General features: G+C 44.9%; 1 protein-coding gene across 1 annotated transcript in view; it reads left to right on the top strand.

The window, feature by feature from the left end:
- Farp1 (FERM, ARH/RhoGEF and pleckstrin domain protein 1) overlaps nt 1–13,384 on the top strand; it is a 233,550-nt gene that overhangs the window by 155,107 nt on the left and 65,059 nt on the right. Inside the window, exons 4-5 of the mRNA XM_042682639.1 lie at nt 8,533–8,575; nt 12,538–12,616. Coding sequence (XP_042538573.1) covers nt 8,533–8,575; nt 12,538–12,616 — 122 coding nt within the window. The remainder of the gene's footprint in view (nt 1–8,532; nt 8,576–12,537; nt 12,617–13,384) is intronic.

Here is a 13,384-nt window from a genome sequence, read left to right on the forward strand (position 1 = left end):
GTCCCTCCGTGGTCCTTCCCCTTTGTGCTTGCTTCGCATGGTCCCAATCTCTCGCCTCATGTCCTCTCTGGGGCTCTACCTCTGAGCATCTCTGGTACCAAAAAGACTCTGAGGACTTTGCCAGGTGTTAAGGATGGAGAACATGGCAGCTCTGAAGAGAGCCTGATGTAAGGTGGCTGTGCTATCCCACAGAGCAGTAGTACCAACTAGCTGTGGCCACATCGACAAGGCCGGTCCCCAGAGGGGACAGAGCTCCCTGTAAACAAGTATTGCACACTTAAAACTCTTGTTCGGAGGTACATGAATCAAACCAGGTGCTGGCAACTCTTACCTGTAATCCAAGCTACTTGGGAGGCTGGGAAAGGGAGGATCTTCATGTGAGGCCAGGCAGGCACATACTTGAGACCCCATCGCAATTGGTAGAACAGGTGGCGAGTTCCTGTCATCCTAGCTATGTGGGAGGTTTGAAGTTCCAGGCCAGCTGGGCAGAAAAGTTCAAGAGACTCCATTGCAACAGGACAATTGGGGCGTGGTATGGTATGCACCTGTCATCCCAGCCGCATGAAGAAGCCTGAGATTGCAGCCTAGAAGCACACCTGGGCAAGAAGGGAGACTGTATCTCAAAAACAACTGGTCAAAACACAAAAATGGCCAGGTTAGTAGTAGAGCACCTGTTAGTAAACGTGAGGCTCACAGCTCAAGCTTCAGTACTGAAGAAACACATACACACACACACACACACACACACACACACACACACACAAGAAACCAAAAAGGTATGTAAATCAATATAACACATAAACACCTAAACAGTATCAAGGACAACAGATATACCATCACCTCATGGTCAAAGCTCTGAAGAAACTAGGCATAGACAGCACATAAACATGAATGCTCCATATACACAGAGCACATAAACACGAATGCTCCATATACACAGAGCACATAAACATGAATGCTCCATATGACACAGTATCGTAAAGGAAAAACTGCACCCATTTCCTCAGAAATGAGCAGCACTCACCCAAAGGGTTCTGCGTGGAATGTATATCAGTCCTGCACTCACAGAAGATTATTTTCAAATTAGTGAGAGTTTTTTTTTTAAGCATTCCACAAGTTCTGATTTGTTGTGCTTTCATTTTCATTTAGTGTAAAGTACTTTCAAATTTCCCTTTGATTTTGTCTTTGTGTAGAAGGATGTTATTTGGTTTCCCAAATGTATAGGGGTTTTCCACCAATGTTTTCTTTTGTTGGTTTTTAATTTAATTCCATGGTGGTCCAGGAATGTAATTGGTCCGACGCAAAAGCTTTTTAAATAATTGTTGATTTTTGACTCATAGCCCAGAATATGACCTATTTTGGTAAATTGCTTCAACGCACAAGGGAAGAATGTAAATGTATTGCTTAATGGCATTTCAGTCAGCACAGGACTGCACCGGACAGTGGTTCCAGAAGGGCCTAGTGGACCTGAAGAATCCTCTTCCTAGTGGCATGGTGACTGTCATCGTCACAGCCGTGATTCCCGTCTTTATGGAAGTACTGGTGTGAAAACCTACTGTACCTCCAGACCTCTGGGAAGATGGCAGGGATACACAGGCCATCTAGTTGATAGCAGCAGAAGCGACTTTGTTGGTGGTTTCGTTATTTGCTGTACGTGTGTGTGTGTGTGTGTGTGTGTGTGTGTGTGAGAGAGAGAGAGAGAGAGAGAGAGAGAGAGAGAGAGAGAGGAGAGAGCATGTTGATATTGGGGCTTGAATTTAGGACCTCTCACTTTTGCTTGGCTATCTCTACCACGTAAGTCATGCCTCTACTCCAGCATTTTGCTCATTAATGGGAGATGGACTCTTACAGACTTTTCTGCCTGGGCTGGTCTTGAACCACAATCCTCTATGTCTTAGCCTCCTAAGTAGCTAGGATTATAGGCATGAACCACGGGTACTGGTCTATTTCATGTACAGGTTTTGCGTGTGTGTGTGTGTGTGTGTGTGTGTGTGTGTGTGTGTGTGTGTGTGTGTGTGTGTGTGTGTGTGTGTGTGTGTGTAGAGCTGCCTCTCACTCAATCTTTTCTGCTCACAGCTGTGTCCTACCTCTTGAACCACGCTTCCACTTAATGCTTTTTGTTAGCTAATTGAGGATTAGAGTCTCACAGATTTGTCTGCCCAGGCTGGCTTTAAACTTCGATCCTCAGATCTCAGCCTCCTGAGTAGGTAGGATTACAGGCATGAGCCACTGACACCCGGCTATTTGTTGTACTTTCACCTCTTACTTTTAATTCACTCCTCACTGGGGAAAAAAGTGTTGAGTGTAAAGCAGTCTTCCATGTCATTCCTGAAGCTGCTACATGCAAATGTTTACTGAAAACCTTGATTGCCTCACAGGTCTACTCCATTGAGAGACACCCACGTGCTGTGTGAGCTCCTGCGAGCACATTCTATCATGCTTGCCTCCCGTTGGTGTGTTCAGTATGTGCCAGTTATATGACAATGATCGATTACTGGGCAAATTGTTATTCTTCCTGAGTTCTTTCTGGGCATCTCTCTACTTCCTGCAACTTTGTCCTGTGAGTTCTCTCCACCTTGGTCTCAGGAACTCTCAGGTTCATTGGCTCATAATGAATTGTGCCAGGTTCTGCCTCAGTTTCCCTCCCTGCACCACAGCTCTGGTAACCTGCCCAGGGCTGCAGGCTGGCCCAGTGGCAGGGGGTCATATTTTTATTCATTGCTGCAGACATCAGTCCTCATTGCTGGGAGGCACCTGTCATTAAGTCTGTTGTATTACATATTTTTTAATTCTTTCATATAGAAAAATAAATTCATGGGCTGGGAAGGTGGCTCAGTTGTAGAGCGCTTGCCTTGTATGCCTGAGGCCCTGGGTTCGATTCCTCAGCACCACATAAGCATAAAGAAAAAAGCTGGAAGTGGCGCTGTGGCTTAAGTGGTAGAGCGCTAGCCTTGAGCTGAAGAGCTGAGAGACAGCACCCAGGCCCAGAATTGAGGCTCCACGACCAGACCCCCCCCCCCCAAAAAAAAAAGAAAAAGGAAAAGAAATTCAGTTTACACTACTGTGATCCATGATGGAAATCTCTCAAGTGATAGATAAAAAAATTCTCATTTAAATGTAACTAAATGTAAAATTAGTAAATTGATGAAAAAATTATATTTAAACAAATTATTACACACAGAAATTCAAACTAAGCCAGCATGGTATCACATACTTGTAATTCCAGCTCTTAGAAGGCTAGGGCAGGAGGATTGAGTGTGTTTGAGGCTAGCCTGGGCCTCATACATAGTTCCAGTCCCTTACGAGCTACATAACAAAATCTTGTTCCCCCAAATGGGGAAAAGATTAAAAGCAAGACATTTCTTCTAGGGTTTATCCTAAAGAAACTTCATTTTTCTCACAAACTTGTTCCAGCAAATTCTAGATGCTGGGTGATTTTCTATAACAAATACTTCATCTGTTTCATGTATGTGTAATAGCTGGGGATGGAATTTTTGGTTTTATGCAATTTGATTTTTAAACAAGAGTTCCAAATAAGAGGAGGAAAGCTATTCAAACAATAAGAAAAGCATAGCCCATTAAAGCAGTAGCATGATCAGTGCAAAGGAGATGGCTAAACTTGAGCCCTTCACTTTGGGGGAAAAAAAAACATCATATTTCAGAAAAGCCACAGTTTAGAGTCAGCTGGACTCAGTGTCAAATTCCAGCTGTGTGACTACAGGCAACTAACGTAAGTTTTCTGAGCTGGGCTCATTTCCTGGTTAAAGTGACCGATATGTGAATATTAAATTGAGAAGCATAAAGAAGCAGTCCAATGCCAGGCAAAAAATAAGTGCTCCAGAAACACTTGTCCCTTATCCAGAAACACTTGTGGAACTGAATTCTTCTTAAGAGCTTTTTTGTTGGTGTTGTTGGTTGTGGGGCTTGAACTTGGGGCCTGAGTACTGTCCCTGGACTCTTTTGTTCAAGGTTAGTGCTCTATCACATTGAGCCACAGCACCACTTCTGGTTTTTGGTGGATCATTGGATATAAGAATCTCATAGGCTTTCCTGGCTGGGCTGACTTTGAACTACAATTCTCAGATCTCAGCCTCCTGCATAGCTAGGATTACAGGCATGAGCCACCAGCACTTGGCTCATAAGAGCTTTTTAAAAACATTTCAAATTCTGGGAGCTGGTGGCTTATCCCTGTAATCTTAGCTACTCAGTCAGGAGGCTGAGAGCTGAAGATGGTGGTTTGAAGCTAGCCTGGGAAGGAAACTCCATAAGGTTGTTAATTCCAATTAAGCACCAAAAGAGCCAGGAGTGGAACTGTGGTTCAAGTGGTAGAGTGCTAACCTTGAGCAAAAGAAAACTCCAAAGACTGGGCCCAGTCCCTGAGTTCAAGCCTCAGGACTAGCACAAAAAATAAAACAACACAGAACACCTCAACCATCCCAGTTGCCTAAAATATCACCCACCAAATAAGAGAGAAAGGAAAGATGTTTAGGGAAAGCAGGGTACAGCGTTGGGGTTAGTAGGCATGGAAGCATTTGGGTTCTTCTCATCTCTAAATATTCAGTGCCCAGATTGTATCCCACGGGAGGCAAGAAGCATTAGCAAGGAATTAGACAAGATGGGCTAGAAAACTTAATTCCCAAAGATGGGTGTTTCATACATTGAACCCCCAGTCCCCAACTTGTGAACATATTTGGAGACGAAGTCGTGTGTGTGTGTGTGTGTGTGTGTGTGTGTGTGTGTGTGTGTGTGTGGTAGGGGGGAGTTCTTGAACTTGAACTCAGGGCCTGTGCACTGCCCCTGAGCTTTTTCTCTCAAGACTAGTGCTCTACCATTTGAGCCACAGCTCCACTTTGGCTTTTTGGGGGGTTGGGTGTTAATTGGAGATAAGAGTCACATAGACTTTTCTGCCTGGCTTGGCTTTGAACCACCATCCTCAGATCTTAGCCTCCTGAGTAGCTAGGATTCCAACCTTGAGCTGCTGATATCTAGCATGCAGACTAGTCTGACCCATGTCCTTCAAAAGGGATGGTTTGGATACGGAATAACAGTAAGATCTAAGCACATGAACAACAGACCATAGAAGGACACAGCAAGCAAGGTAGCAGTCTCCCTTCAAGCCCAGGGAGAAGAGAGATGCCTCTGGGGAAATCAAGCCTGCCTGTGCGTTTACTGAGTTCATTTCCATTATTTAAGCTGCTTCATTATGACAGCTTGGACAAAGCAGAGTACCAGGGATTCGGTAAGTTCATCCTCATGTCCTGCTGGCTGGGAGTATGATGCCAGAAGTCTGTTCCTCTGGACCTCATTTCCCCTAGTCAGCTGGGAGCATGGAAGTTTGCTCAGAAGAAGGCAGCTGGATTTCCGTGGGGCCCTGGGTGGGGATGGCGTGGAGAATAGTGTCAGTTGTGATTGTTGGAGATAGATCCATTGGCAGGGAGCAGAGTCCCTGTGGTTCTGTCGCCTCTTTACCCATCAGGAGCTGTTTTCTGCTCTGCTTCATTTGGTGGAACTTGCCGAGGTAACCTAGTCCAGTTCCCTTTGCCTCCCTGGAGCCCCTTCTGTACACTTTGGTTGCCTAGCAACCACCTCATCCATTCATTGTGGCTCAGGTCCCACACGGACAGGCCTTCCTCCCAGCTCTGCGAACACTGGACTGGCCAGGGACATGGCTGGGTTGTTGCAGGCCACATGCTTCTCCGCCAGGCTGGCTCAGCTGTGAGAAGATGGGTGCTGCATGGCACCATCTCCCCGGAACTCTGCCCCTCAGGCTGGCTGACTCAGGCCCATCTATGTTTTCCAGAGCTGTGTGCTGTAAAAACCACATGCTCAGTTGGCTCGGGCCAGTGCTTGTAGTTGATGGTTTCTGCAGAGATGCCAAAAACAGATGAGGATGTTTCAAAACAATTCATAAAATTGGCAACGACACTGCCAGTGCATAGTGGATCTGTCCTGGGCACTTTGTAGACGTTTACATGGGTATTTTGCCAGGCCTACAGGCTGGGAAAGCTGGGAACTGGGTCATAGAGAAAGTTGCGATGGATGAAAGAGCAGAGGGCCAAAGTATGGTAGGCTCCTACCAGCCCGGGATATCCCCAAGATGTCTTAGGTCAACTCATCCCGCACACATGGCTGCTTGGAGCTTTCTCTGCTTAGCCACCAGCTCTCTGACTACATGGACCATGTCAGCCCCCTCATGCCTGCCCTCACCCTGACCTGCTCTCCACCGCCCCCTTCCAGTCCACGTGCTACAGGGCCTAACTAGGCTCCAGAAAGATGGGAGCTAAGTGGGGGTGTTCTCTAACCTTTGTGGGGATCCTGGAGTTTTGTTTTTAAAGATGATGTACAGAGGGGTTACAGTTACCAAGTAAGGAGTTACTGTTGAATAGATAAATGAATTTGAAGTCTAGGACTTGGATAACCATTTTCTTATTCATATCAAATAGAGATTTCTTTTTTTACCCATTCTGCCTTTTAAAGATTTGGTCTGTGTGGATGGAATATTCTTTGTCCTGTGAGATGTAGACACTGAGGCCAGTGTGGTGTCTGGGAGTTCTGTTGCTTTCTCTGACAGGTGGGTGGCATGGATGGAATGGAGAGAAGAGAATTTATTAGCGAGGGTTCTTTCTTATTTGGATAGGTGATGCAGGAAAGTTGAACTGATTAAGTAGCCCTCTAAAACATTTTACCTTGTTTATTATGAGAACTAAGTATTCATTTGAAGGTAATTTGGATAATGAAGAAAGGCAAAAGAAAAGATGTACCCAATATTCAATCTTCCCAGCACATTTTCCCACATTCCTAAATATTCATCAACTGCAGAATTCTTGATGCTTGCCAGATAATCTTTCAAAGATGTGCATTCTGGCACATCTGCTGGTGGCTCATGTCTGTAATCCTAGCTACTCAGGAGGCTGAGAGCTGAGGATCGTGGTTCAAAGCCAGCCCGGGGCAAGAAGACCCGTGAGACTCCAATTAACCACCAGAAAACTGGAAGTGGTGCTGTGGCTCAAGTGGTAGAGCACTAGCCTTGAGCTGAAGAGCTCAGGGACAGCACCCAGGCCCTGAATTTAAAAAAAAGAAAAAAGATGTGCATTCTCTCATTTATTTATGTATTTTATTTTGGCTATTGTCAAGTTTTTCACTATCAAAAATGTTAAAATTACCATTGCTTATATAGACATAAATCATTGTGTACCTATGTGCATAATTTACAAATGTGAATGACTGGATAGAAGAAATCCATAAGAATACTTTCTAGCTTGAGATCACTATTCTCTAATAACTGTCTAGAAAAGCAACAGCACATCCATCCACCTCCCAGTGCCCTGATCAGCTTTAGGAATTACAGAATGCATATGTGTGTGTCTACACCGCCATGCCCAGGAGCATATTCATGGACAGGTATTCCATTGTCTTCATTTGCATTTCTAGTATGAAAATCATTCCTATCAATATTTTCTTCTTAGCTTCTGGCACCTCTTTTCTGTGAATTTCTGAGTGACTTTGCCACTTTCTATAGGTCCACTTCTCTTTTTCCTCTTTGTATATATCTAAACTTTCTAAGCACATTAGCTTTGTTTTTTTTTTTTTCTTCTGTATGCAAATAGGAACCATCATAGAGCCCATTTTGAATTACTACAAGTTCAAAAGGAATTTAAAGAAAACACGTGAGATAGAATAATGTGGTTAACTTACGCTCTAATTATGAGGCCAGCTACTTTCTCCCCTTGAAAGTTTTGCCACACCCACTGTGAACTGGAAGTATGTATATGTTTGTATATGCATGTGTATTAGAGAGAGAGAGAGAGAGAGAGAGTGTGTATGTGTGTGTGTGTGTGTGTGTGTGTGTGTGAGAGAGAAAGAGAGAGAGAGAGAGAATGGTTTATGTGTGTGTTGGGGGAGTCTGGACTTAGAGGGACCTGATTTAGTCTTAGCTCTGTCACTCTAACTGGGACACGTAGTATGAAGCATGTAGCTTCTATGTTTGCTTTGAGAAGAACATAGCTTTAAGTAGGATATGGTACAGATGTATAGGCTATAAATGTTTATTCCCTTTCCTTATCCTTCAGAGACTTTCTATTTTCTGTTTACCCCATATATGTTTTATTTAAATAAGGACCGTGTATGTCTCAGTAATTCATATTTTCTGAATAGGTAACTCTAAGGAAGATACAAATAAATAAAAATTCTTAGCTGTTAGCGTTTCTATTTCTTCCAGAGGTGTAGGGAACAAACCCAGAGTCTTACCTTTGCTGAGCATGTGCACTCCCACTGAACTCCATCCCCACTCCCTGTTAACTATTTATGTGAGCCTGAAAGAGTTTGACTTTTCAAGCTCAAGTATGGTACTTGCAAATTGGGCACATTCTGTATAGAAGACCATATAAGCTGTGTCAGTGTGCAGAAAGAAGGATTGGAGAGTCTGAAATATTGAAGACTATGTTGATTTGAAATGGCTTCAGATAGTGCCTTTAAATGTTTGCACATTCGTTGAGAAGTTATGTCTCAGTCTGTTGTTTCTTTCCACTTTAGGTGTGGCTGGATCTCCTGAAACCTATTGTGAAACAGATTCGAAGTAAGTATAACCTGGTAAATACACATGCCAACGCCTGCTTCCACTGTTGAGATGACTTTTTGTCTTGTAGCCATGTAAATTCATTTTTTTAATCTCTTGATTGCTTGCCATTGTTCACTAACCCACATACTATAAAAAATGTGTCTTCTACAATTTTAATATCTCAAATTTGCTAATCAAAACCTTGCTTGGAGAAAGAAGAATCATTTTGATTGACTAAAGCTGGCTATTAAGCCAGAAATAATAGAGCTTGTCTCCTCTTCACGGATGTTTCTCCTGCCACTTTTGAAGACAGAGGGTGGAGCAATATAATCACAGAATTGATTGTAGCTTTACTTTTCCCCCTAAAGCCTGAAAGATCAGAATTTGAGTGCTGTTTGAAGAAAGGTGCTTGAACTCTGTGTGTATGTGTGTCTGTGTGTGTGTGTGTGTGTTGGTGATTGACAAGCAGGCTCTGATTGACAGGTGTTTCTCATGGACAAGTGGGTCCGGCTTACATGTGGACTGTGTGTTGGGAAGACAGATTGAAGAAAGAGAAGACACTTGCTTGGCTCTCCCCACATATGGTCCCTCTCTGTTTTGGGGGTCAGGATCTGTCCTCAGCCATCCCAAATGGCCCCTTCATGTACCCAGAGCTTGGGGAAATCAGGACAGTACCAGAGCTGGAGTTGAGTCTGAAATTCATAGTGCCATTGAACACTTTTTAATTGTTAAGAAATCTCTCTGGCTCATTTGCAAATATTTATAAGGGTGTAATCACTATGGGGCATGCTGTGTGTGGAGCTAGCCAAGTGCAAGTGACAATCTTCCATCATTCAAATGAAGCAGATATTGGTGCTGCAAATAAAAGGGTCTAAGGTAGCCGGTGCCGGTGGCTCACACCTGTAATCTTAAGCTACTTAGGAGGCTGAGATCTGAGGATCGAGGTTCAAAACCAGCCCGGGCAGAAAAGTCCATGAGACTCTCATCTCCAGTTAACCACCAGAAAACCAGAAGTGGCGCTGTGGCTCAAGTGTTAGAGCACTTGCCTTGAGCTAAAGAGCTGAGGGACAGCACACAGTACCCAAGCCCAGAGTTGAAGCCCCACAACCTACAAAAAAGAAAGAAGGAAAGGGCTTAGGTTGGTGTCTTGTATGCACCAGTTCTGGGACTTGAACCAGAGCCTGAGCTTTATTGCTGCAGGCTGGCACTCTACCACTTGAGCCACAGCTCCACTCATGGCTCTCCTGGCTGAGACAGTCTCACAAACTTCCCTGTTCCGGCTGGCTTTTTTTTTTGGGTCCGGTCGTAGGGCCTGAACTCTGGGCCTGGGTGCTGTCCCTCTGCTCTTCAGCTCAAGGCTAGCGCTCTACCACTTGAGCCACAGCGCCACTTCAGGTTTTTTTTTCCTGCTTATGTGGTGCTGAGGAATCGAACCCAGGGCCTCATGCATGCAAGGCAAGCACTCTACCACTGAGCCACCTTCCCAGCTCCGGCTGGCTTTGAACCATACTCTACCACCCCGCCCAGGAGCCTGGCATCTGACCCCGCGGTGACGCCTGAGGGGCCTGCGGTGGCCGGCAGTTACCAGAGCCCCCGGCCAGCCGCCGCCGCCACGCTCACCGTGACCCACAGCAGGAGGGCCACGACCAGCCTGTGGGTCAAACTGCTACTACTGTGTCTCCACCACGTGCACCTTTCTTGCTTCTGGTATCCACGGCTCCTCATACCCCCCTAAGCCCCGCCCTTGTTTCCAGTCTCCATGGATTCCTCCATACCCCTCTAAGCCCCTCCCTCTCTTCCGGTCTCCATGGATCCTCATGTCCCTCGTTTCCGGGTCTCTTTGGATCCCAGTACCCTTCTAAGCCACGCCCTCACTTCCAGTCTCCATGGATTCCCCCGTACCCTTCTAAGCCCCTCCCTCACTTCCGGTCTCCATGGATCCTCATACCCCCCCCAAACCCCTCCCTCGTTTCCGGTCTCCATGGATTCCCCCATACCCCTCGAAGCCCCGCCCTCACTTCCAGTCTCCATGGATCCCCCGGTACCCTTCTAAGCTCCTCCCTGGCTTCCGGTCTCCATGAATCCCCATACTCCTCTGGATCCCCAGACCCCTCTAACTCCCTCCTTTGCTTCCCATCTCCATGGATCTCAGAACCTCTCTAAGTCCCTCCCTTGCTTCTGCTCCTCTAAGCCCCTCCCCTGCTTCCAGTCTCCATGGATCCCAGCATCCCTCTAAGACCCTTCCTGAAGATGACTGAGATTAGGACTCCCCCCACCTGCCTCACTTTGCCCGGATGATTTCATGCTCTAGCACAGACCTGCTGGGGTTTCTGCTCATTGTTAAGTTTTTCAGGAAAAGCTTAGCCTGGCTCGGCTTAACTGTGTCCATACCTTGACTTTTCTCCAACCCATTCTCTCCTTATGATATACCTTATTTCTGTTTTTCCTAAATTCGAATGTGTGGTCTTCACAGATATTTTATGAAATCTACTTTTTGCATATGACAACACTTTATACTAAATATAACCCTTTTTTTCTTTTCTGGTTCTGGGGCTTGAACTCTGGGCCCAGGCCTATCCCTGAGCTTCTTTGTCTTCAGGCTAGTGCTGTACCACTTGAGCCACAGCATTGCTATTGGCTTTTTTGAGTAGTTTATTGGAGATAAGAGTCTGACAGACTTTCCTGCCTAGGCTGGCTTCATACTGTGATTCTCAGATCTCAGCCACCTGAGTAGCTAGGAGATTACAGGCATGAGCCACCAGCACCTGGCCTAAAATAACTTAAATTTGGGCTTCAGAGTGCTGGGGGCATAACTCATTAGTAGAACCCTTGCCTGTCATGGGCTGAGTTAAATCCTCTGTACCACAGAAAATGCATTTCATTACTATACTTTATAGTTCCTTGCTATCATTCCAGATCACAGTGTCTGTAAGTCCTGTAACCAGGTATGCAGCACATACTTGTAATCTCAGAACTAAGGGAAGGTGAGTTCAAGGCCAACTGTGGGCTACATAGTCAAATCCTGTCTCCAAAAAAAAAGAATGAGCCTGGTGCTGGTGGGTTCATGCCTGTAATCCTCACTACTCAGGAGGCAGAGATCTGAGGATTGCTATTCAAAGCCAGCCCAGGTAGGAAAGTCCAAGAGACTCTTATCTCCAATTAACCATCAAAAAGCTGAAGTGGAGCTGTGACTCAAGTGAATAGTAAAGCGCTATCCTTGAGTGAAAATGCTCAGGACCCGAGTTCAAGCCCTAGGACTGGGACCCTGAATTCAAGCCTAAGAACTGGGGACCCTCCTTACCCCCCAAAAAGAATCAATCAAAAAGGCTGTTTTTATATTGTCACTTGATAGATTAAAATACAAAAGTCACAAATTACGATCTGTTTGATGTTCTATTTTAATTCTCAAGTTCTCCATCTGATCATACCTCTACACCTACCACCTACTTCCTGGTTTTGTTTTAGCTGCTGGGAAGAATGGCTTCAGAGCTGTTCCAAAAGGCTCTGGCGAATATACCTGAGGCAGAACCCCGTCACCATGGTGTTAACACACCAGAGCCCAGGACAGTACCTGGGGCTGGCACCATGTGTGCCGGCCATGCTAACACCATTCCTTACAGTTAAGTATTAATTACAAAAGTGATGGACGTTTTCATCATGTTCAGCCTGTGTCATGGCAAGGCTATGTTTTCTGAAGACAAATAGCTGTTTTTAAAACTTGAATATAATTTAAGTCTCCACATTGTTTAGTTGTTCAGTATAACAGTGGTTTTGGAAAGCAGATTCCTGTTTATCCACGCTATGAATAAAGTGCTGACCGTGGCCTGGTGTTGATTAGGTTAGCCGCCGCAGGTATCCTCCAGGATTTCAGAATGAAATGAACTGTCTGACGGAGTAGACCTCATAAAGTCGTCTTTAGTATAGCATTTGAAACACAGATCCTTAAATGCCTTCTTGATGTTTGTGTTATTATTCTTCAGGGCCAAAGCATGTTGTTGTCAAGTTTGTGGTGAAATTCTTTCCACCTGACCACACACAACTCCAAGAAGAGCTCACAAGGTGAGTGGTTTGGGTACTGTGTATTTAAAAAAAAAAAGAGCTAAGGAAAAGAGAATGGGTTCTAAATGGATTAAGCATTTTCATAGTATGTTTTATGCTTTACAGTTTAAGCCCTTTTCTCCCATCTCTGCCTCTGAAAATAAGATGAAGGAAAGTGTCAGCTCTTCCTTATAGTCTGGTTTCTCTGAGGATCTGATTGTTTTTGGCAGCTGATGGCTCACACCTGTCATTCTAGTTACTCAGGAAGCTGAGATCTGAGGATCACAGTTCAAAGCCAGGCCAGGCAGGAAAGTCCATGAGATTTTTATCTCCACGTCAGCCCCAGAGAAACCAGAAATGGAGCTGGGGTTCAAATGGTAGAATGCTAGCCTTAACCAGAAAAAGCACAGGACAGCACCCAGACCTTGAATTCAAGCTCAGGACCAGTACACACACACAAAAGTGATTATTAGGGTAATATAGGAGTGAATATAATCAAAGTACGTGTGTGTGTGTGTGTGTGTGTGTGTGTGTGTGTGTGTGTGTAAATAGCATAAATGATCCCACTTAACACTGCTAAAAATGAGGGGGGGGAAGAAAAGTAGAAGAGCAATACAAAAATGGTGAATTTGATCCAATTCATGTGTATAAGTATCACAAGAAACCTGCAAAATTCATTCATGCAAGGAATTGTTTTGACAAAGACTTGGTTACAAAGCTCAGTGGGCTTTGCTAAAGTATTTCCCACGTTATGTTGTCCTATCCAGAGAGTTGTGGGAAGTGACTATC

The sequence above is a fragment of the Dipodomys spectabilis genome, unplaced genomic scaffold (genome assembly GCF_019054845.1).
Source record: "Dipodomys spectabilis isolate Male_0828 unplaced genomic scaffold, ASM1905484v1 ptg000075l, whole genome shotgun sequence".
Lineage (NCBI taxonomy): Eukaryota > Metazoa > Chordata > Mammalia > Rodentia > Heteromyidae > Dipodomys > Dipodomys spectabilis.